Source organism: Lonchura striata, chromosome Z, assembly GCF_050655825.1.
Source record: "Lonchura striata isolate lonStrDom1 chromosome Z, ASM5065582v1, whole genome shotgun sequence".
Lineage (NCBI taxonomy): Eukaryota > Metazoa > Chordata > Aves > Passeriformes > Estrildidae > Lonchura > Lonchura striata.
This window is the reverse complement of record NC_140740.1, coordinates 31,129,715-31,153,997: the sequence shown is the minus strand read 5'-3', so window position 1 is coordinate 31,153,997 and position 24,283 is coordinate 31,129,715. Positions and strand designations below refer to the sequence as shown.

The 24,283-nt window shown below is 35.6% G+C and overlaps 1 protein-coding gene and 1 long non-coding RNA gene across 7 annotated transcripts in view; one reads left to right on the top strand and one right to left on the bottom strand.

The window, feature by feature from the left end:
- The window catches only part of LOC146763761 (uncharacterized), a 29,365-nt gene extending 6,219 nt beyond the window's left edge, over positions 1–23,146 (top strand). The window contains exon 2 of the long non-coding RNA XR_014951167.1: positions 271–23,146. This is a non-coding gene — a long non-coding RNA (uncharacterized LOC146763761). The remainder of the gene's footprint in view (positions 1–270) is intronic.
- Positions 1–24,283, bottom strand: part of DMXL1 (Dmx like 1) — a 78,950-nt gene that overhangs the window by 19,283 nt on the left and 35,384 nt on the right. For 4 of the 6 annotated variants that reach the window (XM_021546233.3, XM_021546234.3, XM_085566409.1 and 1 more), the window contains 16 exons: positions 22,385–22,609; positions 20,050–21,738; positions 19,434–19,544; positions 17,960–18,129; positions 16,703–16,800; positions 15,855–16,020; positions 14,817–15,069; positions 12,088–13,178; positions 11,635–11,826; positions 10,387–10,463; positions 10,088–10,215; positions 8,500–8,748; positions 8,008–8,121; positions 1,832–1,995; positions 728–867; positions 301–386 (listed from right to left, as the gene is read on the bottom strand). In XM_021546233.3, the coding sequence (XP_021401908.2) occupies positions 301–386; positions 728–867; positions 1,832–1,995; positions 8,008–8,121; positions 8,500–8,748; positions 10,088–10,215; positions 10,387–10,463; positions 11,635–11,826; positions 12,088–13,178; positions 14,817–15,069; positions 15,855–16,020; positions 16,703–16,800; positions 17,960–18,129; positions 19,434–19,544; positions 20,050–21,738; positions 22,385–22,609 (4,953 nt within the window). The remainder of the gene's footprint in view (positions 1–300; positions 387–727; positions 868–1,831; positions 1,996–8,007; positions 8,122–8,499; positions 8,749–10,087; positions 10,216–10,386; positions 10,464–11,634; positions 11,827–12,087; positions 13,179–14,816; positions 15,070–15,854; positions 16,021–16,702; positions 16,801–17,959; positions 18,130–19,433; positions 19,545–20,049; positions 21,739–22,384; positions 22,610–24,283) is intronic. The other 2 variants (XM_021546235.4, XM_021546237.3) reach the window with 1 other exon arrangement.

The following is a 24,283-nucleotide window of genomic DNA, read 5'->3' as shown; positions in this document are numbered from 1 at the left end:
ACAAAAAAAATTATTATGTTTCCACCAGGAAATAAATATTGTAAACATTCTTACGTGACTAAGAAGCAAAGAAAACATAAAATGCTCGGGTCTCTGCATACTTTTCTCACCCATTCATCTTAGCCATGTCATTTCATAAATATACCTGTTGTATGATAACAATATCAGAACATGTATTCCCATACCACTAAAAAACTAAGAACTTTTGAACTAAAAGCTACAATATATGCATATTATTCAACACATTGCTGATTTTAATGTGCTGAATAGGTATGAAGAGGCAACTCTGCTGCTCATTACCTGAAAGATCATGTCCAGCCAAAGGGTAGAAAATCTTCAAATTGTGAAGTACCAGCTGAACCATTGCCAATCTCATCAGTGACCAACTAACAAGAAAGAACTAGTAAGTGATTTACTAATAGGAAAATAATTTTCTCACTTATTCAATATTAGGTTTTAAATATAGAGTGTCAAATCATCATTATAAACTATTGAAAACTACAAACCAAACTTTGGAATATTACAGGTACTTTGAATTCGAAAATTACTACACCACATACTACTGAAATGAATAAAATAATTATTGTGAAGAATTAACTACTAAGTCTAGGTAATATATGGATATATCAAGTAATATCAAGTAATTGGTATATTATCTGAAAAACAAAAAAGCAGAAATGCAAGTCTATACATAGGAAAGTATCTTGCATTCTAAAGAGCTATTTACCTGTAAGAATTTGAATTAGAATGTTCTTGGTTAAGTGAATTTGATGCAAGTATATCTCCATCATTGTCTTCATCATCTTCATCACTTTCCTGACTCTCTTCTGAATCATATTCCATTCTACTTTGTGATGGAAAAAATGGCTAAAAATTTCAACAAAATTCTGTAAATATCTTCTAGCCAACATCTCATTCTAAATTGCCTTTTAATAATTCAATCATTACAATGCTTAAAGCTTTTTATATAAAGTAGACAAATCATCTTACTCAGTTCAGTAACATTTGGAGTTTGTACCTCATGAAAAGGGCAAATATACATCAGTTAACACCTTAACTATTTTCTACATTACTGAAAAATTTTAATGCTGAAAATGAAAACACTAACTGTTTCTTGAATTCTTATTTTATTTTCATTCCAAATATACCAAACCACATGTGGGACATACGAGCCTGTCAGCGAGAAGCCAAAACCACTGCGGTGTATTCTCTTCAGTTTTTCCAAGAGCTCTGAGAAATACTATCCTCTCTCTACAGTGTTCCATATTTATGATCAGCCCATTATCATTGCCTCACTGTGCTATTCAGTATTTGCATTTTCTTTTTTGTCCTTACTCCTAAAATACTAGCTTACTAGTTTATTTTGCTTATGCAACACTTGATAAAGAAATGTGTGTACAATTCCACAGAAGTATGTAACTTTCTAGAAAGAAAGATCTGCCACAATGCCACAAACAAGGCAACATAATTTGACTTCCAGTGGGTATGCATATGCATTTTACCCAGTTGAAATAACTGATAAATGCTTCTCACATTTCCTTGTTCAGCTAAATACCTGAACTGTAATTACATACAGGTATATTGTACTCTGTAACTATAAAAATCAACATGGATATGTTCATACCATTATCTGGAAATAAATTAATTGAATAACACCAGTTTTCAAGAAAGCTGTTTCAAAAATATGTATAGGCTCCATTTTAGAAAAAGCTAAACATGAGAAATGAAAACAAGCACATTCTGTCACCTAGAATAATGACTAAGAAGAGAAAAACTATCAATCCAGAAGTGATAGAAGACACTTAATTTTCAAAACAGCAAAAAAAATTACCTTTGCAATGAAATAATCCCAGATGCTAAGTTCAGGAGAGATAAATCTTTCTTTGTAAGATGATGATTGTTGGTCTAGCAACGGCAATGCAGGCAATTGAGAACTTTCTTTTGGAGAGGTTTTTGATGAAAGCCTGTAATGTTTTTGCTGTTTGCCTCCATCATCTATGGGAGAAGAAAATAGGGTATGTTGCTTTAAACCTTCTGCTCTACCTCCCTATTGCTTTTAATAAACGGATTCTTAATAAAAAGTAAAAATTTCCATCATGACAAGTTTTCAGAATTTTATCTTAGCATTTATGTAATAACTAAACACAGAGAATTTTAAATCCTCAAATACATAAAACTAATATATAACTAGGACTTCAGTATGTAAAACTCCCTGCACAATTATTTAATTCACACCCATAACTGCATTAAAAGATCTCCTCTTACAAGGTGACAAATATTATTACTCAAGCCAATGATCTTCCAAAACTAAATTACTTTAATAAGAACTACTGAATACTGATTATGTTAGCTTTTAAGACAAGTCAGGAGACTTCTTTTTCAGTGTATATATTGCAAATACGTAAGCTTGCCATTCCTGCTTCAACTTGTAACTCCATGTGTCCCTCTAGTGGAGGTCTGTATTTTTTTTACTAAGTAGTACAATTCTGCTAAGTCCACATGTCCTGAAAATACATTTCCTCAGCAAATACAAAAGATAACATTTTAATTAACACAATTAATACAACTTATTAAAAGAGGAAAGATTCATTATTTATAGTAAGACCCTAAATCCTAGGAGTAGACAGGTCCCCTCTCTTGCCCCAGCATTGACTTTTTTTAAACTAAGAAGTGTCAATGGAAGGTTTTATTTCCGTTCTTGATTATTACAGTACTGAAAGAAATAGCTCATTTAAGATTTCAGGAATATCTTAACATATTTCTATCCCCTTATACCCTGAAATACTTCTCGATCTTGTTAGGAATCATACTCCAATACAGCCTATTAGTAGAGGAATTAGTAGGAATGCTACCAATTGTCACTTGTCACCAATTGTCAGTGTTTTGACTCTCCAGGTCACACCAGAAGTGAAAGCGATGAGGGAGAAAAGGAATTAATATTTGGACATTTGTTGGCCATCTTTCATAAAAGAGAAAATGAACTTGAATCAATTTCCTACTTGATTGGAAAAGGTGGAGTTTGTGTTTGTATTTTGTTGTTGTATGGTTGGGATTTTTTAAAGATTTTTTTATTCTTTCAAATAGATACATGGAATGTACAGAGATCAATTTCTACAGTGAAACTTAGGAGTGGGTTGAAGACTAAGGTAAAACAAAGAAAGCTTAAATATGAAAATAAAAAGGAAGATGATTTTTTGAACTTCGTTTTGTAGTCCACAATACTTGGACTTTAGCCGAGTCATGTTTTTTAAGCAGAGGGGAGTATGGACTGCCTTATGATGTAACAGCAGTAGTAAGTATTAGCCAAGAATGCAATTCTGTAGGCTTAAAGACCTCACCTGAGGGACAGATATCTCTACCAGTGAGTTCAAGCATCAATACATTGGGCAAGACCAGGTGCAAGAATAAACTAACATGAACATCACAAATGCAAATAGGTTCTTTACTGTTTTGATTTTCCTATTCCCTTCTGCTACCAAGGGCCCACAAAACTAACAACCATGGAAGCTTCCAAAATTACCTTCTGTTAATAATGCTGAGGATGGCAAAAGAAGAGCCAGTACACCTATCTGTTCCTGGAGTAAACTACCATGAAGTATTTCCTATACCCTGATTTCTTTTTAGTGTTTTATTCACAGGAGACTGAGTCTTGATAGATTTCTGAAAGACTATGTCCTTCAAAACTCTTACGGGTATTCCAATCACTTGAAAACAGAAGGTTTAACAGTCTGAACAAAAGAAAAACAGTGGTAATTTACAAACACTTTTTTCAATACATAATACTTACTTACTCATAATACAAACTCAGCCAACCGTACAATTGTAACTCGAGGCCACTAAAATACATGATTTAAAAAAAAAAACTTCCATTTTTTATTTATTTTCTTCTAATGGACAAATTGTCTGTATTCACACTAGTCAATGGAATTTATTCATTACTTCTGGTCATTTCCGGACCAGGAATAAACATGTTATTCCAGGATTCAGAAGCATTTTTGACTACATACGAAGACAAACATTATCATCACAAGCAGCTGAACTAATGTATTGGTTGTGGCTGGGGTAGAGGTAATTTTCTTCACAAGTGGCTGGTGCAGCCCCATGTTTTGGATTTCTGCTGAAAACAGAGTTGCTTACACAGAGATGTTTTGTTCTTGCTGAGCAGAGCTTACAGAGAGACAAGGCCCTTTCTGCTGTGTGTACTGCCACCCTGGCGAGGGAGCTGGGGGTGCCTTGGAGGCTGGGAGGAGTCACAGCCAGGACAGATGACCCACCTGACCAAAGGGATATTCCAGAGCATCTGACATCATAGTCAGTACATAAAGGGGAGGGAAGGAGGAGGAAGGTGGGGGACATTTGGAGGCATGGTGCTTGTCCTCCCAAGTCACCAGTGCACATGATGAAGCCCTGCTCTCCTGGAGCTGGCTGAACACCTGCCAACCTATGGGAAACAAGAATTCCTTGTTTCTCTTTGGCTGTGTGCACAGCTTTTGCTATAAAGTTATCTTGACCTGAATGCACTAGTTTTCTCTATATTTTACCCTTCCCATTTCTCTTTTACCCTTCCTATTTAACTGGTCCTGCCAGTGGGGGAATGCGTGAGTGAGTGGCTGCCTTGGGCTTAGCTGATGGCTGGGGTTAAACCACAACAGCCACAAAATAATTCATATATAGAATCTAATGAAAGATGAAGACATCCCATCTTTAATCTTGAAAGAGGAATATCATAGCAGTATGTGTCACACTTCTATACTGTGTAATAATTTTTTTTCCTGTTAGGGATAGTATTTGGAATCCACTTACCTGTACTAAAAGTCAAAACCACAATAACGGCAATATAATGCATTTTCATTACATTATAAAGCTTATCAGTTAAGGAGCATGCACATGCATCACTATGAATTTTTAGCTAATTTTTAGCAACCACTTAAAAAAAAAGAAATTCACTAGGCATGAAACAAGGAACAAGTGTTGCATGATACAGAAATTAGCAAGTATAGGCCTGCAGGTTGTTTACTTAAGCAAAATTCAAAACATAAGTTTTATTAAAAAACTATTTTATTAGAAGTTTTTACTTTTTTATTTTAAAAGTACTTTATTCCTTTCTGTTGGATCACTCCTTGTATTTTTAAGAATACTGCAGGCTAGTCATTGGAAAAAATTCAGTATATAAGGTAGATGAAAGAACAACCACCTAAATGGTTTGACAAACACCACCCCATGAAGATTTCTTTAACGACATTAAAAACGTTGTTAAAGTTCTGACTGTCATTTGGAATTTCAAATTACTGATTACACACACTTTCAAATTTCTCATATATTTCTAATTAAAAATTTTTACATGTGTTTTGTTTTTCATTTGAAGCATTTATCTTTGCTCCCATTTTACTAATATAACAAAAAAAAAAAAGATGTTATTTCCCAAGAAAATTTCAGACAAGGAAAATCCTGTAATTTCTGCCAGGTTCTAAGACATGCAATGATAATCAAAAGATCTGTTACCTTTCACCTTCCCAGGAAGAACTAGAAGGCAGATTACTTTCAAATTCCCTTCATTTGCTCTTGCAGCATGGAATAACTGAATATATGAAATGAAACTATGGATTTCTAACTGTTAAAACAAAGGTCAAATCCTCCCTTAAGAACCTTCTATATGATACAGAACTTACCATCTCTATATAGACTTAAATTATAAAACAGTTTGCTTAGGTAGTTTTCAAGCAAAACGTGGCAAATGTGATTCTGAAAAAAATCTAATATAATCAACAACAAAATTCTTTTTCAGATGATAACTGCCTCTTTGAAAACAAAACATCAGGTGCTAGTTCTGTTTGCTAAAATCCTTTCCTGCAACTGGAAAAACAAGAAACATGGCTGAAAAGCAGAGTGAACTGAAAAGCTTTCAAACTGTTTTGATCTGATTGTTGTGTGACAGAGGCAGTAAAACAAGTTTTTCATTAAAAATATTCCTAACAGAGGTTAGGAATTTATAAGACTACCAGATACTGGTTTTTGGTTCCTGTTTTTATCATTTGAGTCTAAGGGAAAGTTCATATTTACTTAAGTGAAATTTTATATTCAAAGCTACTACATGCTTTAAAGCAAAGAGCAGAAAGGGAAATACCTTTATTGACTAATATGGTACATGAAATTATGATCTCTTAAAAGAAGTTTCAAACTTGGAGATCAACACCCACATTCAGATATGTACTAAAGGATTGTAAGGGAGGCAAGGAGGAGAAGACATGCATAGTCTTATTGTATTAGAATTATTTGTGTTCAGAATTTTTAGCTATTGATCTCCATTTCACAAAAATCTAAAAGTAAACATAAGGGAGAAGAGTCTAGTTAAGCATAATAAAATGGTAAGATATAGAAAAAATCTAAATATTACAGAAGGATATGGCATAGTTGACGGGAACAAGCATTCCAGTCACTTCTCAGTATTTGTTTCTGGGTATCAGAAACAGTAAGGCACAAAAATATAGCTGACTTTAATCCTAATCCCTCTGCTTCATTGGAGGTCTATTTTTTTTTTCCTTTCTCCTCCCGCCATTTTTTTCAATATGACCAAGAAAGGACTTTGGAGAAATACATTTCCTCCAAATTTGCTTTACGTAAACACACATTAAAAACAAGTAATAACCCACTGAATCCTAGAATTACACAGGCTGAAAGACACCCAGTCCAACCCCTTGCTCAGAACAGGGCTGACTTAATTGATGACCTAGTTTGTTCAAGTTTTTGAGCAACTCCAAAGATGGAGATCCCACGCCACCTCTAGGCCACTTTCTCAGTGATTATCCATCAAAACTAGTATTAAAAAAAATGTTCCTTCTTCCCTTCAATTTTTAGGTAGAGCTTCGGGATTCTTCCAGCAACAGTTTTATTAAACCTGCAATCAGCCAGGCAGCATTCCTCCTTCAGAAAAACATACAGCATATAGGCTATATTTAGTAAGCATTTTAGAATACACTTTGTAAAAATGCTTTGCATTTTAAACCCGTGGTAGCAGTAGTATTAACACAGCCTAGTATACAGTTACCAACACCTAGTAAGCAGAACTGCCAACAAAAGCCAGTTAAGGCTTCTGACAATTCTGTGACAGCAAACATGTTTACCTTACTAAACTGATAGATATGTTTACTCAGTACCACAGAGAAAGTTAATCAGAATAAGAGCTCACTTGTAGGTAAAGATCTCTACTCTGAAAACATTTTTCTAAAAGTCTGATAAAGCTATTTAAACAGACTACATTTACAGTTTTCCATAAATGGAAGGTAAGGCATTTTGATATGTACCATACATCTAAATATTAATAATAATTTATAAAAAATATAAAACTACATTTTGTCTCTCTACATATATATTCAGATGTGATTTAGAAAGTCATCAGAATTTAAGTATATTTGTCTTTACAAAATCTTCCCTTAAAAACCCAGTTAATTGTAGCATTTTTGCTGTTGGATTTATAGAAGTCAAAGTAAATCAAAAAGCACGTAACTGTATGAAAAATGAAAGCTTTATAGGAATTTGTTCTGGACCTGAGGATAGTTTATCACTAACTGAATTTAAAACTTGAAGATTGTTTGCTTTTCTAAAGGGTCTTTAGAATGTCAACAAGACGCCTTTCATTTGTAATGTCTGGAATGAACACTTAGAAATCCACATGCACAATAATGCTTATATTCAAAAAGCATAGCAAGCAGCTCTCCAAAAAAGATATGAAACACTTCTGATATTTTCAAACCATGGTCAGAGTAATTTTGTATTTAATATTTATTTCAAATGAAAAGCCATTAGAATACTACAGTGCAGATAATTTTCTTTTTTTAAAAAAAGCCCAATTTATGTGCTTCTTTAATTATAAAATTTTACTTTAAATTTTTATATCATGGTTTGCAAACAGAAGTTTTTCTGTCTTTTTGCATATGCAAAAAAAAAACCCCAAAAACTCACACACAGCACACTGCATGTAGAGGCCTAGTACTAAATCTAGTATCTTGCCTGAAGGTTTGGTAGGACTATGAGTACTGAAGGAGGGAAGGGATTTGGAAAACCCCACACATTCCATGGAGAACACTACTACCTGATGTGGGCTAGGCATTGGGAAGTGCCTACCTGTCAAAGAGAAAAAACATACTGTATTTGTAAAATGAGACTATATTCCAGTTAGAAGAGAACTGGAAAGCTTTAAAATAAACACAAACTAGGCTGTAATAGTATTGGAAATTCTCTAAGATCAACTTAACTCCCTCATACTAGAGCAGCTGTGCTACTTGGAAACCTCATTTCAGTAGCATTCACTTCTGCTTCACTCTTCTCTTCTACACAATAGATCAACAAGAAAAAATTCAGATCCTTGTTTTTCTATGCAAATTCAAAACCATACTAAATTCTTCTTGAACACAAGCTACTTAAAGTAATTAAGCTTTCAGCAGTCACATAATTTTCTTAAAAATTCCAGAAGACAAATACACATAAAACAAGAGAACTGACCAGTTTTTGTCTTTAATTGCTGCTGTTCTCTGCTGGGCGTATGAGCTCCTCCTCCAAAAACAGCAGACCACATTTTGTTGTTAAGTGGATGAGCCATAATTCTATACAACTCATTGCTAGAATGTGTTGCAAGGCCATGGATGAAGAGGCTGAGATAGACCGCAGTTAGAATTTCACAAAGTAGAACTGTGAGACCTGGCTGGGCTTCCTCGCCAGCAGAATTCAAGAGATGTATGAGAGCTGTGATTCCTGTTTATATAAAATAAACATATTATTTAAGAAAGCACAGATGTGTGTGTGAACATACTCCAGATTATCATGGGTATTTTGTCCGGTAACTTATGTTACTTAGTAATGTTTAGTGTAGAAAAATTCCAAATTCTACACATTGAAACCTAAGTTGAAAACTTCACGAGAAAGAGGCAAGCTCTTAATTTTGAACACTTTATTAGTTTTTTAGCTTCCTGGTTTTTAGCTTCCTTTTCAATTAATATAACTACCTTATAATTCTGAAAGCTGAAATTCTATCTTCTCACTTTACAGTGGTAAAACCAATCAAAAAATCATGGGCATCAACTTGCATTACACATTGTCTGGCAAGTGTTCTTTCACCCAAGTAGTAAACATCTTGTGATGTTTTTATGCTCCCACAAAAAGGTGTAGTTTCAGATGTGGCTTCAATGTGACACTTTGTACACACAAGTAAAAATACACATAGTCATGGCCAAAGAATTCTGCTTTTTGTCATGCTCTCCAATTTGCACACATAGCATGTGAATCTCATAAAAAATAGAAAAAGTCAGTTCAAGGTGATGTTATTCAGAAGAGTAACTGCTAACAATCTGTAAAATCTCTAGATTTGGTGACAATGTTTGGCAGAAAAGAAAAAATGGCATAGCATCAAATACAAAGACTCCTTCAGGTTCTCCATGAAGATTTTAAAGAGAAATTTTCTGATTTAAGAAACAATTCTCATAATAAGTAAGCACATTTCTTGGCTATGCTTAAAGTTAGTGCTATAAACTGAAGCCCATACCTAAATACCTTTTTCTATTTTTTTAATTGATAACATTCCCTCTAATGTAGCTCCCGAATGTAGTTTCACCAGCACAGATCTTAGATTAAATCTGACATTAACTTTAGAGCTGCAGAAAATCATAATTTATGAGAAATGTTGCATTTCTAATAGTTTCAAGGTAGTTCAGAAGTTGTCCATAAGGTAAAATAATTCCTAGTTGGAGCACAAACTAAGACAGCCTTCCCAGCCCATAAGACTCAAGAAGTAGAATATTGGTGCTCCAGAGGAGCAAACAGAGCAAAGGACATGACTTCACCCTACCTCCTGTTTAGCTGCTCTCTCTTTACCAGATCCAGCACTAACATTTTTTAATTAAAGAAAGCAATATAAACCAACTTGACTTAGTGAATAATCAGAAGTACTAACTTAGATGTTTTGAAAAAAAGAATACAACATTTTAATCAAAGAACTCAACACAGCTGTTACAAATACTACTAGAAAGTCATAGCCACATGCTCTTACAGTGGATCCAAATAACTCACTTAAGAGGAAAGAAACAAGTCTAGATACCTGGCCACTGAGCAGGTGGTGTGTTGGGAGTCACTGTTTCTTCTAAGCTTGCTGTTTTTAAAGAATGACACTGAGTTAACAGGACCGTCTGGTACACTGTTCCAGTGAACTGGTTTGCTTGAAATGAGCTGTGAAACAGAGAAGCAGCAAATATTTATTTTTAAAAATTATGTTTACAGCTATTGAAATATTAGCACTTTCTAGATGTAGGCAAGTGTGATCACTGCCTTCTGGTGCACTATCCATTAACATGACTGCAATGAGCCAGCTGTCTAAAAATCACTTTTCATAGACTTTACCTGTAGCTGTGGCCATCACAGAGACACTGGTAGATGCAAGCAGAGAGTGACGCTGCTAAGGTATGCATTACACATATCTGTAAGACAAAGTTTTGCAGAACTCATTACTCCCAAAGTGAGCTGTGGCTAGTATCACAGCTTTTCACTCTGCATACAGTCATGTAACAAGAACTGAACATGAAAGGTTGAAGTCCTTATGCACTTACAAAGCCACCTTTTGCAGCAGAATTTGTATCAGACAAATCAGTTCATACCCTATGAAAAGGATGAGGGAAAACTCATTCGCCTCACCAACGCATAATCACAGATCAGCTTCATCTGAAATATTTTCAATTATTAAACAGCAGCCTATTAAGCCTGTATTCAACAGCAGTTTGCTGGTTCAGAATACAAATAATTTATTTCATAATGAAAACTATAATGCAGCTTAGTTTTTGACCAATTCTAGTGCAGCTCTTGGCCACACACTCAATTTAATCAGTATCATACTGATCAGTACTTTTAACTGACACTTTTTTCTTAAAGTATCACAAAATACATTAAGGTTAAAAAGCTAGAGAAGCTGTTAATCAAAAAGGTTCCATTAAAACAAAAACAGTTTATTATATTTTTTTTGTTTGTTCCCTCTAAAACAAAGCTAACTAGGACTAAGCATTCTTTTTAGTGTTCTCTAGAAATCCTTAGTAAAACCAGACATGATCTGGGACCTAACAATACAAAACTTCAGGAAAGATTTAAGTTTTATTTCCAGTCAAAGGTTAAATACAGGAGAAATCTTAGAGAAAACTATTTTTAAACGAAAAAAACAGTATGAGTTTATTGAAGTTTGCTAACACTCAGTTTTGTACTTAAACATTTAATTTTACTTATGTCTTAAGAATGAAATGCAGAATCTGCTATTAGCATAAAAGAAGTAATGAACATACTGTCATAAAGACAAATATGATGCTGATGGTTTAGTATAACATCTTTTCCATTAAAATGTCCTCTTGGAAAAACATCCAGTTCTGAGAGAGGCCAATCTACAACAGCTTGTGGAACCAGATCCTCAACACCTCAACAATGACTTATGATCACTGGACATTTCTTTAAGCTCAAGATAAGTACAACAGAAAATTATTATGTTTCATGGTTTTACTTTGTCACAGATAGGCACAGCACAAAGTTTTCAAGCTGTCTGAAAGAAAAAATTGTGAATTCAGCAAACTAGACAAAAAACCAACAAAACCACTGTAAAAAAATACATACCTTGCTGTTCTGAGTATCTGGATGAGGTGGTGAATCAAGGTTTATTATAGCATGTAATATATCATGAGTTAAATTGCCAAGATGTAGCAATGGATTAGCAACCACTGTTTTGGAACTAGCTGTGCAAGCAAATAGGAGAGGTATGGAGCTTTGCTCTGGTGGAGGGCTGGAAGGTGTCTGTACTGACTGCTCCTAAAATCAAGCAAGAAACACAGACAAAGCAATAGCGCATATTCTTTAAGGGAACATAGTAACTTTGAAAGAGAGAAAAAAATTCTATAAAACAACAAAAAATAAATAATGTACAAAAAAACCCTTGTTAAAAACAGATTTAGATTTATTAAAAAACATACGCATGCTACAGTAGGAAAATTTCAAAAATATTACAAAACACTTTCAAATAAATCTACAAACGTGAAGCAGAGAAAACAAAACCTAAGCTCCCCCACATACCTGCTGAGATTCCTGCAGGAGGAGAATTAATTCCATTCTGACAGATGCCAAGCCTCCACCATGTGAGCCATGAAGTATACAGTAACTAAGGAACATTCTGAGGAGAGACTGGTACTTCAGAAGCCATTGACGTCTTTTTTGAAAGTCTTCTTTCTGTAGCATAGTTTTTTCCTGGTCAGCTAAGCCTTCAGGGTTTTCATGTAATGTACCTTCCTCTGGCATCCCTCTAACTCCTGACCGTATCTCTTCTACTTCAACACCATAATCACAGGTCTTCTGAAGAGCTACCACTTCTCTCTCAAGCCACTGGTAAAGCTGATACCGCAACTTTCCACCATCGACTTCATAGCCAGTGGACAGTGTACGAAGCTCCACAGTAAGGATTTTCAGGCATGCTCTAAACTTCAGCTGTGCTGAAATTATATCTTCTGACGGACTTAGAATATCTTTGTCATCAACTACACTAAAAGATTCTGTGTAGCAAGAACTTGTTTCATGTAATTTTTCAGTTTTCTTCAAAGGTTTTAGCTCTTTCATTATCAGGGAAGAATCTTCACTTTCATCATTTTCATCACTGTCTGACTGTAGTTGCAATTGTTCATCTTGGAATAGAGCACTTGGCTGGCTCCAATCAAACGAAAGAGTGGAACTTGAATGTTTTCCTGATGAACAATCTGAAGATGAACCTAGACCATTGAATACTGGCTGTGACCAATCAATACTGGAAGCTTGATCTTTTGTTTCCAACTCTCTAACTGGAGATAACGGTGAGAAATCTTTACTAGTATCCACTAAACTAGGGGATTTACCGAATAACTTTGACCTCTTGACAACTTTGGGCATCTTTGATAACACTTCCAAGGCCAACATGGGACAACCAGCTTTTAGATGAGCATATGCAGTGGTGAAAAATAGCCGTCTTTCACCTAGGTTGATTTTGTCAGCTAATCCATTTTCTACTGCTAGGGAAATGTGTGTGGAAGATGTATCAGAAGAGCCAAAATGACGTCTCAGCAAGAGGGGATGTGTTCTTAGGTAGTTATAGAAGTTAAACACTGCAGGGTTGCAACTTGATGAGCCATCCCCTTCATCTGAAAAGATATGGCAACATATAAAACATATCACTCTGCATGAAATAACCCATCTGCAAAGTCCTAAGTTTGTCAGAAGGCTTTTAGATCTTAGTATCAATCCTGTTGTCTACTTCATACATCCATTCTACTGTTTACTTCACTACACCCTCCTTTGCACCTTCATCATTTGAATACTTCAGTGGGAAGGACATTGCCAAACATACTAAAAACAAGCAAAATGAGGCAGTAGGCATGACTTTTTAAATTAAAACAGCTACCATTTATTTTCCTTGGTAGTCAGGCCAGTTTTACTGAAGTCAAGCAAGGCCACTTTTCTGTTAATTTTAGATTTCTGCAGTCTCCATGTTCCATATCTAAATGACAATAAGACAGTATCTTATTTCTTTTACTTAAAGTCTCATTTAAAAAATTGGAATAGTATTTTTTTTGTCGATATCTCAAAAGAAATGCAACTTACAGTAAAACTAGGAAATCTATAACATTTATACATAATGGTAGCAGCATTATATACAAATAAATGAATTACACAGCAGTGGAACACCTATTCATTTCATTTTCATGTCCACAAGAAGAAAAACCCTAAAGAGATATAAGAATCAGCACAGCATGATTCACAGTTTTCAAAGGCCTCAGGATAGCTGGGGACAGAAATAAGCCCATACTCTCTCCTCTATCAGATGTTACAACACAACTGGTGACAGTTAACAGAGAGAGATACATGAAAACACACATTCTAGGTAAGAAAATAAGGGAAGACACCACAAACAAGCCATGAACTGATCACAGAAGAATTAACAACACTTTAAAATTATTTTACACAGAAAGATGGGATCAAGATAGCAACAACCAAACACTATATTCCTCATTTGCTCAAAATCATCCTAAACCATTTAACTTCTGCTAAAATCAGTTTCACAAATTAGTTGCCCAATTCTAAGCATTTGAGCCTTTATTTATCCCCTTCCAATTTTTCTCAGTAGCCAGGACTGAAACCAGCTAACTAACAAGGATTAAAGCTTTTAACTTAAATGAAAACACTACCTTTAGGAAATAATACAATTAATTCTTAGAAGGCCTATAAAGCCAGCAAGTGAATACAGAAATGAATTGCTTTAGGATACTCACGTGCTGTTTCAGGCACCACATGGGCCTCCTCGCACCATTTCAAGTAACAAAATCTATCTGTTGGTAGCCTATTATTGTAGTCAGCTGTTACCAAGGGCTAAAAGCTGCAAAACACCATGTCTTACAGGCTCTCCTATGTAAGTGAGCAATCAGAAATTTTGTCTTAGGCTGTGATGGAGTTAATATAAGATGGAATTAATATAAGAAGTTAGTTTGTCTCCATCTTTAGACTGCTTCTGGAAAAACAGCTGTATTACTGCAGGGTCATTCAACTGTCTTGATATTCACATGCTTAAAGGACAAAGTATGAATGCTTGGAATACAGGGTAATAATAATACAGTCACCATGTTTGCAACTGAAGTCCACTTACATTGCTACAGCAAGCAGTTTACTAACAATGGTGAAGAACTGTGTGGTACTTGGTTGTTCAGATGACACTTTAAGAAACTGTGGCTTAAATTAACAAATATTTTAAATCAACTCAACAGGCCAAATACTTATATTCTTACCTCCTTCATCTTCAACAGAATGTTTAATCAAAGTGTCAAGAGCCTTGCTATAATCTTCCAAAATCCAGTATGCCATACTTCGCAGGAAAGGGTCACAGTGTATGTTTCCTAAGTTCTGTTTTCCAGTAGACATACTTCCCAAAACTCTCTTCTGTAGTATAGATTTGTAAGTACTAGACACTTCAAACTCCGATTCATAGAGTCTTGATATTACAAGAGCCAACTGAATGTCATGCAGTTTTTCAAGGCAGACCTAATTAAAGATAATTATATTAAAATGATCAAACTTTTTAATTTCTCCTCAGTTTAAAATTATTACTGGGCACGAAGTGACATAAATTTGCTCAGATTAAAGTAAGTAGGTCTACCAACTCCATAAAAAGTGAGCAGGAACTAAGCAGAACAGGTGTAGATAAGTATCACATGAAAGATTGGATTTGCATTTCTTCAGTTTAAGTATGGCATGACAACAGATCTTTGAAATCAACCAGCTTCAATAGATCATTACCAATGTGCACATGCCGCCTCTTACTTCTGGATTCTGGTTCTTTTAGCTACAGAGCTTTACAGAACAAAACCTTCATCATCACAGAGATTGATTTCCTCACAATTTTGCAATTCAAACAGATCCAGGAAATAATTTGTATGTTCTTTGTTTTTTGTAAAGGGATTCTAGGAGCTAATCCACATCTCTGCCAAAACACCACATTTAGAACTTCCTAATGAAAAACTATGCTATCTTCCTATAGGACTGGGTAGAAAATATGAAAGGAAGCTAATTGTAGGTAGGCCCCTTAGTATTAGAGCAGAGAAATTACCCATGTCACTTTTCAGTATCAGAAATATGACAGCTAAAAAGGAATCAGAATGTAAAGATGAAGGTTTTCTATTTGTCATTCATTTGGGGTGGGAAAGAAGAGCAAAAATTGAAAGCATAAGAAGCTTCAGGGGCCATACTAATGCAAAACACAAACTGCATTCAGTCTATTTGTACATTTGGGACAATGCAACAGTCTTAAACATTAAGCATTTTATTACCTCCACCGCATCTTTTAAGTGTCCTGCCAACAAGAAAAATGCTGCAGAATGTTCAAATCGCTGCTTGCCAAGCAAAGAAAAAGCATTCTTTAAGGCTGCTTTACGCCATCTGTCCTCAGTAAAGTTGTTTCCAAAAAACTGTGTCATTTTAGTATCTTTTTGGGACCTGCATATCAAATATAATTGATAAAAACATTTTACTTTTTATTATTTGCACTATGGTTCTTAATTTCTGCAGATGTCAGTATAATTTTACACAGATCTTCACATTAGGAAGTGCAGAGTCTCTCACCACGTTGGGAACTGAGAAGGCTACTTCTTTAAAAGTAGTAGAAACTTCAATAAATAAAAAACCTAATGGTATTTTCAATAACGTGATACAGAAAGAAAATATTTTTTCTTAAGGTGAGCTGTTAAGTGACAATGAAAATTAGTTTTCAGAAAGTTTGCAGTACTGAATGCTGTATTATGAAACACCAGTTAGGAAGACATAAGTCAGTCCCCTGATCTGAAGGTACAATTTTAAACAACAAACACTTATGTAAAAGACAGGCATGACATTTAAGACACTTATACTACTAGTCCTCAGAAGTAAATCAGAATTAAGCAGTAACTGAAATTACAGGAGATTGAGACTAAAACTTGCAGCACCTACCTTCAGAAACAGCAACTAAATTTTCCTTCAGTTTAGGGTTAGAAACTACTCATTCAGTGTAATGGCTAGTTTAAAAATCAAACCCCAGCTTTCAATGCTAGTATTTGTGCTTCCTTTGGATTACCATCACATTCAACTTTTTCCCCCAAAATTATACCAGACAGTGTGAAATTCCATGTAAGAGCTTGGATACCTGTATAATCCCCAGATAACAGCTTTCTTCTTCATTGCAAGGTAAAAAATGGCAGCATCAAGTGGATTGTTGTTTCTCTGGAAAGCTGCTTTAGCCACCTAAGAAGACAGTTCAAAAGCAAAAAAACAAATTTAACTTAATCTTAAATGAGATTCTTGTTGCTTCTGGCATCTCATACCTCAAAGTGTATTGAAGTTCTCTTTAATACATGATGCCTCCTGTCATTATGAATCTGATCTAAGAACATAAGAAGATACAACAACGTGTTTGGTAACACTTAGCCCATGCTCTTCCAGTTCTAGAAGCTTATTTGCAGATCAAATGGGAATCCATATACCTGAGAGTAGTTTCTAAAATTATACCAAAATTAATTTACTAGTTGCTCTGTTAATGAAAGGACAGATGGAGTCTTGAAAAACAGGCTGGGACCAGTGATTGCTTTTGGAAGGTGGAAAGGAAAAAGGGTAAGGGCAGCAAGAATAGTCCAAGTCGCATGTAAAATAATCTTAAACTCAGGCTCAGAATACCTGGAATTTTTTTAATGTAAGGCAGTTAAGTTTCATAAAGTGATGACTAATTACTGAAGATTTAGAAGCAAGGGTAGAGACATGCATTTTACCACTTAGTGCTTTGTAGTCAAAGTATCTTGTGCATGTCATTTTCTAGCTCAACACACTAGGCTTTTCCAAGAGTTTAAAACAAGTGATAATGAGGTTTGGCTTACTGCCACATTGTGATGGTTAAAATATTTCAAATAAAAAAGCCAAAAAAACCCTCAAACAAATAAAAAAAACCACCAAGCCAAAACAAAACAATAGAAGGTTTGTTTCATCATGTAAAATAATCAATTTGCAAGACAGATGTACATATAATATCTAACCGGTTCCCACATCTAATCGGTTTCTAAGAAGAACCTTTCCCCACAACTTCAATTCTCAATTTTGCTATAAAAAACAACTATATCCACCATCTGTATTTTGAGCATCCACAATAAGCACTGTACAATATAACCTTTAGGATGGGATATCTAAGAGCAAAAAATGTACTCCACACTGGAATTCGATGCACTAAAAACGTTTAGTAAAATACAGAAGTTCATATTCTTACAGAAAAGTATAGATACAAAGAAATACAGCACGAAACACTCAGAAAAACTTAATTATCTAAAAACTTAAAACTACATAAATAGAGGGTCAACACTGGAGAACAGCTGTTTAGAAAGATTTTGTTGGGTTTTATTTAGAATGCTACGTTTACCTTTTCTATGCATTTCCGCAGGCTATGGATGTTTCGGACCCACCATCCTACACCCATAGCTCTGAGCTCAGACCATGTTGGATCTCCCTTCTGCACAGCAGGGAGCATACTCAGGAGCTCTTCCTCTGCTACAGAATGGAATGCCCAGGCAAAGTGACTAGTAGATAAGCCTATACAGTCACCATTAAAAAAAAAAAATCAGAAGATATTCATTAATAAAATAATCCAGAATCTGAATCCCAGACAAAGGGATGAGAAAGTGAGAAAGGAAGACGCTTGTCTTATATTTTTAAATGCATTGCTGATGAGGCAACAGACACCTAAGAGTATTTGTTAGGACTGCAAATCAAATATTACAGAAAAATCATACAACTGGAAACAATTTTTCATCTGCAAACTCCTAAGGAAAGTTTGCGAAGAACAGAGTTTCTCTATAAAGCTCAAACATAAGGACATTAAGTGGCACTAAGATTAGCCATGATAATCAATGTACTGATTAAATTTTTCAAGATTTTCAAGATACGTTCACTATTTTGACTTAGATTAGAAAATGCAAAAGTTTTGGACAATCAGAGCAAAAACATCTATGGGGATAGAGATACAAAAGAAAACTTAAAATAAAAAAATCTCGTAAGGAAGGAAGGAATTACTAAGCAGCAACATAGCTGGCTATGGAAAATTGCAACTCTGGTGAAGGTGGGATGCTTCTTTGTAGAAAGGCACTTCCGTGTGTGCCCCAGAGGCACTTCCCACTCTCACCAGTTTCTGAGCTCACCAGAAACAGAAGTACCTCAACTAAAATTAATCCATCAGAAAGTTAACTCTGCAATACTCTGCTGTGGCAGTTCTGGCAAATTCCAACCTCTGATTCAGCTGAGGGGTGATAAGCCATGAGATTAAAAATGCTATTACAAATGTCATGATGGCTAAAGAACTAATCATAGCCAGTCCTTTAGATCTGATTATGACTAATCAAATCCAGCTCATTCTGTCATCTGCAATATTAGGATGGAACTAGTTAAATTATACAAAAAAACCTCCCTATATGATACAGTCAATTGTATACTTATGGTAAGTATACAGAAATATTAAAAGTCTGAGTAGTAAATTTTTTTCTAAATATGTACTAAGCCCCTACATAAACAGGTACAGTTGTTTACTACATTATTCCTGCAGAAAGTTATTGGAACAACATGGTAGTAGACTTTAATTTGGGGAATTTGGGGTATTTAATTTGGGGAAATAGAAACACTCCCCTACCAACTAAAAACTTGTTAGAAAAAAATCAGTTCTGAGTCCTTTACCAAAACCAAAACATTTTCTGCTCTAGCATTAATTCATATTGGACAGTATTTTCTTGAAAAACCCCAATGAATTAAATTACTGGTTCTGCAGAGGCACATCAACAGCACGCCAGTCATAGCTGCATCTACATCACTAAAACTCAACTTCTCTAAGAAAACACATCAGTTACCTTGGTGAAGCAGCTGTCCTCGATGCACAGGAGGAAGTGCAGTTGTCAGAAAGGTGTGACGCCGGACAGCCAATAAAAATTTTAAACCACACTCATCAAGCGTTTCTCCACCTGGAAATAAATATTAATTTTACAGGAATTAATCCAAGTAAGTACTGTGGGTCTTAATAGAAGAAATATAATTTTGTGAGTACTAATACTTTGAATTTGTAAACAATAGCTTAGTCCATAATTCTTCCCTTCAAGAAAAAAGAAAATTTCAAATATAAAAACTTCTGAAGTTATTTGTTCTGTTTAATGCAAGAGACAGAAAAACGGTAATGTATTGAAAAAACCAAACCAAATTATTTCTGAATTTCTCTAGATGGTACAACAAATATTTGAAAAGTGAAGTAAAAATAATTATAGTATGTGAACTGATGGACTCACAGTGGCATTACCAAGCGGCAAAAGAAAATTCTACTTTTATCAAAGCAATAGGTCTTGAAACAATTACACTATGAAATGAAGGTGCATCATGATCTTAGAAGCCAAAAAATATTCCAAAATAGGAAAAAACATCCCTGGAAAGGCTGTGAAGCACAGTAGTACAATTACCTTGGAAGAGAGAGCTTACCCTGACTTCTGTCTCTGCTTTCTCCAATGTCAGTACTGGTAGTAGCAATTGTATCTGCCAAGGCCATCAATGACATTTGCTCCATCCTAGTCAGACCTGGCAAGCTTGAATGAAGCAAGTGACGAGAAAGAACTTGAGCATGTTCTGGTCCAAAGTAAGTTGGGCTGTATTGAGAAAGATCAATGACTTTTGAACTGTCTTCATCTGCCTCAAATGTTACAAGGTCATCTGTACTTATAACAGTATTTTGGAAGAGATTTTCATAACTATCATTGGGCATATCCTTTTTATTTTGACTGTTCTGATTATTGAACTTGTCTGAACAGGAATAAGATGAATCATCATCCGCAGCAAGAAGAGCATACAGAGGCAATGGTGGAACAGAGTCTATTTCAATATAGTCTGTAGTCTCTGTTTTGCTGAATATTTTGGGATCTCTTGCAGTACTTCCACTTGCACTGATTGTCAGAGATCTGAGCCTCTTGTCATGATTAGGCTCAGACTCATTTATAGCAACAACTTCTCCAGCAATGCACTTAACTAAGTGGGACAGAATGGCTTTTGCTCTGCGTACTTTACCAAGATCCATGAGTTCCAACAGTTGATATGGATGGTACTGAGGTAAAGTTGGACATAATGTATGAGCTGCTTCAAATAGGCCAGAATCTTCCATTTCCATAGACAGATCAGAGGCAGATCTTTTCCCACTAAGTTTCTGCGCAAGGCTGGTCATAGATCTGGTCAAAGTTCTCTTCGGTGGATGCAGACTTGAGGCAGCTGACTGACTTTGCTTCATTAAGCTAGTTAGGCAAGGCATACTTCCACTGTAGGAGTTTGTACTAACTAGTTCCTGCTTAGGAGATTGCCACTGGGAATAAACATGCATTTCACAATCCATTCCAACTACCAGAATGCCATCACGCACCCAAGACAAGGACACAGGAAAAGGTGGTGACCCCTCCACAGAAGAAACCAAGTCAACACAACGCAGCAAAACAAACCCAGAAAGGGTTTCAGCCTTAGGACTGCCACTGTGGGAGATTGCTACAATCTCGTTACCATTTTGTTCTTGCCTCTTCCCAGATATCTGACCAAACATATAAAGTTTTGATCCAATTCCCACTGTCAGAATATGAGAACCATCTTCCCTAGACATCCAATCCAAGTGTACCAAGTGCTTAGTGTTGGATATAATACTCCAACCATGAGACAGAGAAGTATCTTGCTGGCTATCTGCCACTAAATCGCTATCAACACTAACACCAGAGTCCAACATAGTGCTTAGCTCATCTAAATTAAGTGTCTGCTCTAAAATCCAAGAAGAGCCCCCTGTAGATTCACATTCAAAAATACTAACGTGCACCACAAAATCTTGAGAAAGATGGCTATTTCTAGATGCTGCCTGCTTGTATGCTACTGCTAATCTGTTTGTGTGTGCACAGCTGACATCAGCTGGCCTCCCTGGAACATTAATAGCACTACTACTAGGAAGACCATCCTCAATCAGTAATGGCCATTCTTCCCACACATATTTAACATCACTGTTGGTGCCATATTGCGGCATAGAAGAAGCTGATGATTCAGTGACAACCCTGCATCTCCAGAATCGAACTTTTCCATCAGAGCAGGAAGTAGCCAACAGATAAGGTGCATGACAAACAGGATATATGGAAGAAGAACTGAGATGTCCTAAAATGAAAAAAATAAAACATTATTACTGGAGGAAATACTAAAAATCAAAATTAGCAACATTTTTATTCAGCCATTATTCTATTATTCCAAATTTTAAAAAGTATTACTGCTTCCTCACAAAGAAGCCATTTACAGGGCCTCATAAAGAAGACAATATGTCAAAAATACCATGAAACTATTTTAACCTTTGACTGCATTTTGTGCTCTAGAGAGGGGTCAAATAATATTATTTAAACATGAATACTAAAAAATACTCTCTTCCGTCAAAAATATTTCTCCATTAAAAAATCTAAAACTGTATTTTAGGAAGACTACTGATGAAAACCTTAACATTTAAGTATAGATCCTACAAAAATTTTCATGCATCACTGCAAAACAAAATTTGTGTTTCAACTCTATTTTTTGCAAGTATGTGGAATACAGTAAATATTACACCTCAAGTAAGAGCTTTATTTTACTGTTAGTTCCAGGATTGAGATGTTAAGTTATGGGAAGTACATTTTAGCAAACCTTTTGGATTCACCTACACATACTCGATTCCAACAACAAATCCAAAACTCACCATTACTTTGTTTCAATTTTAAGACCCAAGTGTGAAAGGCAGAGATTCCCTATTTTAGTGTTTTAAAAAAAGATGACAAACCTGCTGATGGCTTTACATTTATTATTTCTACTCCTTCTGGCATACTCAACTCTTGACTATACACCATTTTCGAAGACAAAGTAAGCCAGCTGGTGCTCTGAAGGTTTGCTCTACAGGCCTGATACTTTTGAGCGAAAGGTGATTGGATTTTCTCTGGATCTGGTGAAGAATACAATTCTTCTGTTTGTGTTGCTTCTTCAGATGGATTTGAACCTATCTTTTCATCTAAAAAAAGGTATGCATTGTTAACTTTAAAAGATCAATGATTTCTTATAATGTAAGAAGTTATTTTATTCACTTCAATAGTTCTAGAAGAACCTGACTTAAAATTTTGCATTAATTTTAATGAAATGTATTCTCATATTCAGATTTAAAGAGAAAAACAGATTTAAAGACATCTCACATTAAATACTTCAGAGATTCTAGAACTGCTGAGAGATTATAAAACAATCAAAGCATGATCAGAAAGGCCAAAACTGCAAAGAAATATGTATGTGGCCATATAGGGAAATATAGGCTATATAGGAAAATAGGGTTTCAGTAAGCACAGAGTACCTGCAGCTAGGGAAAATTCAATTAAGACCTTCATGTCTTAGCTTACAAATTGGTAGAAGTTATTTTTGAGAAAAGTTTCAATAACAGCTTTATTTTACTCCTTAAAATATAGGTTCTCAGAGAATGTGATATGAATGCATCCTGGGAGCTTGTGTTGATCTACTGGAAGGAAGGAGGGCTCTGCAGAGACATTTGGATCGATTGGACGGATGGGCAGAGTCCAGCAGCATGAAGTTTAATAAATCTAAGTGCCGAGTTCTGCATTTTGGACACAAAAATCCCCTACAGCATTACAGGTTGGGGACAGTGTGGCTGGACAGTGTCCAGGAGGAAAGGGACCTGGGGGTGCTGGTTGACAGCCGGCTGAGCATGAGCCAGCAGTGTGCCCTGGTGGCCAAGAAGGCCAATGGCTCCTGGCCTGCATCAGGAATTGTGTGACCAGCAGGAGCAGGGAGCTCATTCTTTCCCTGTACTCAGCACTGGTGAGACCACATCTTGAGTGCTGTGTCCCGTTCTGGCCCCTCAGTTCAGGAAGGACATTGAGATGCTTGAGCACACCCAGAGGAGGGCAACAAGGCTGGTGAGGGGCTTGGAACACAAGCCCTATGAGGTATGTTTTAGGGAGTTGGGGTTGTTTAGCCTGGTGAAGAGGAGGCTTAGAGGTGACATTATTGCTCTCTACAGCTTCCTGAAGGGAGGTTGCAGACAGGTGGGGATGGGTCTCTTGCACCGGGCAGCAACTGACAGAACAAGAGGACGCAGCCTCAAGCTATGTCAGGGAAGGTTTAGGTTGGATATTAGGAAAAAATTTTTCACTGAAAGAGTAATAAAATAGTGGAATTGTCTTCCCGGAGAGGTGGTAGAATCACCATCTCTGGATATGTTTAAAAAAAGACTGGACTTGGTACTTGGTGCTGTAGTCTAGTTGTGGTGTTAGGGCATAGGTTGGACTTGATGATCTTAGAGGTCTCATCCAACCTCATTGTTCTGTGATTCTGTGTGATTCTGTAATATTTTAATAAAACTCAAGACCTGAAGTATGAAATTGCTGGAAATGGAACACAAAAATTTTCAACAGATTTGCTGAACAGCTTTCCCAGTAATTTCTTCATCACATAAGTACATCAGAAAATTTAGATCTTTATTATTCTCACTAACTTATAAACTAATTGCAATAACACTGTTTCTCTTATTTGAAAGAAACAGTAAGAAATCCTAATTTAGTTTAAATGACAGAAACATGCATTATAACAGATTCATCTGGTAAGTGATACGATATTTATGTTTCTTAAAACCTTTAAATGTTAACAGAAAACTACTAAAGTGTACCTCACCTTTCTTTAA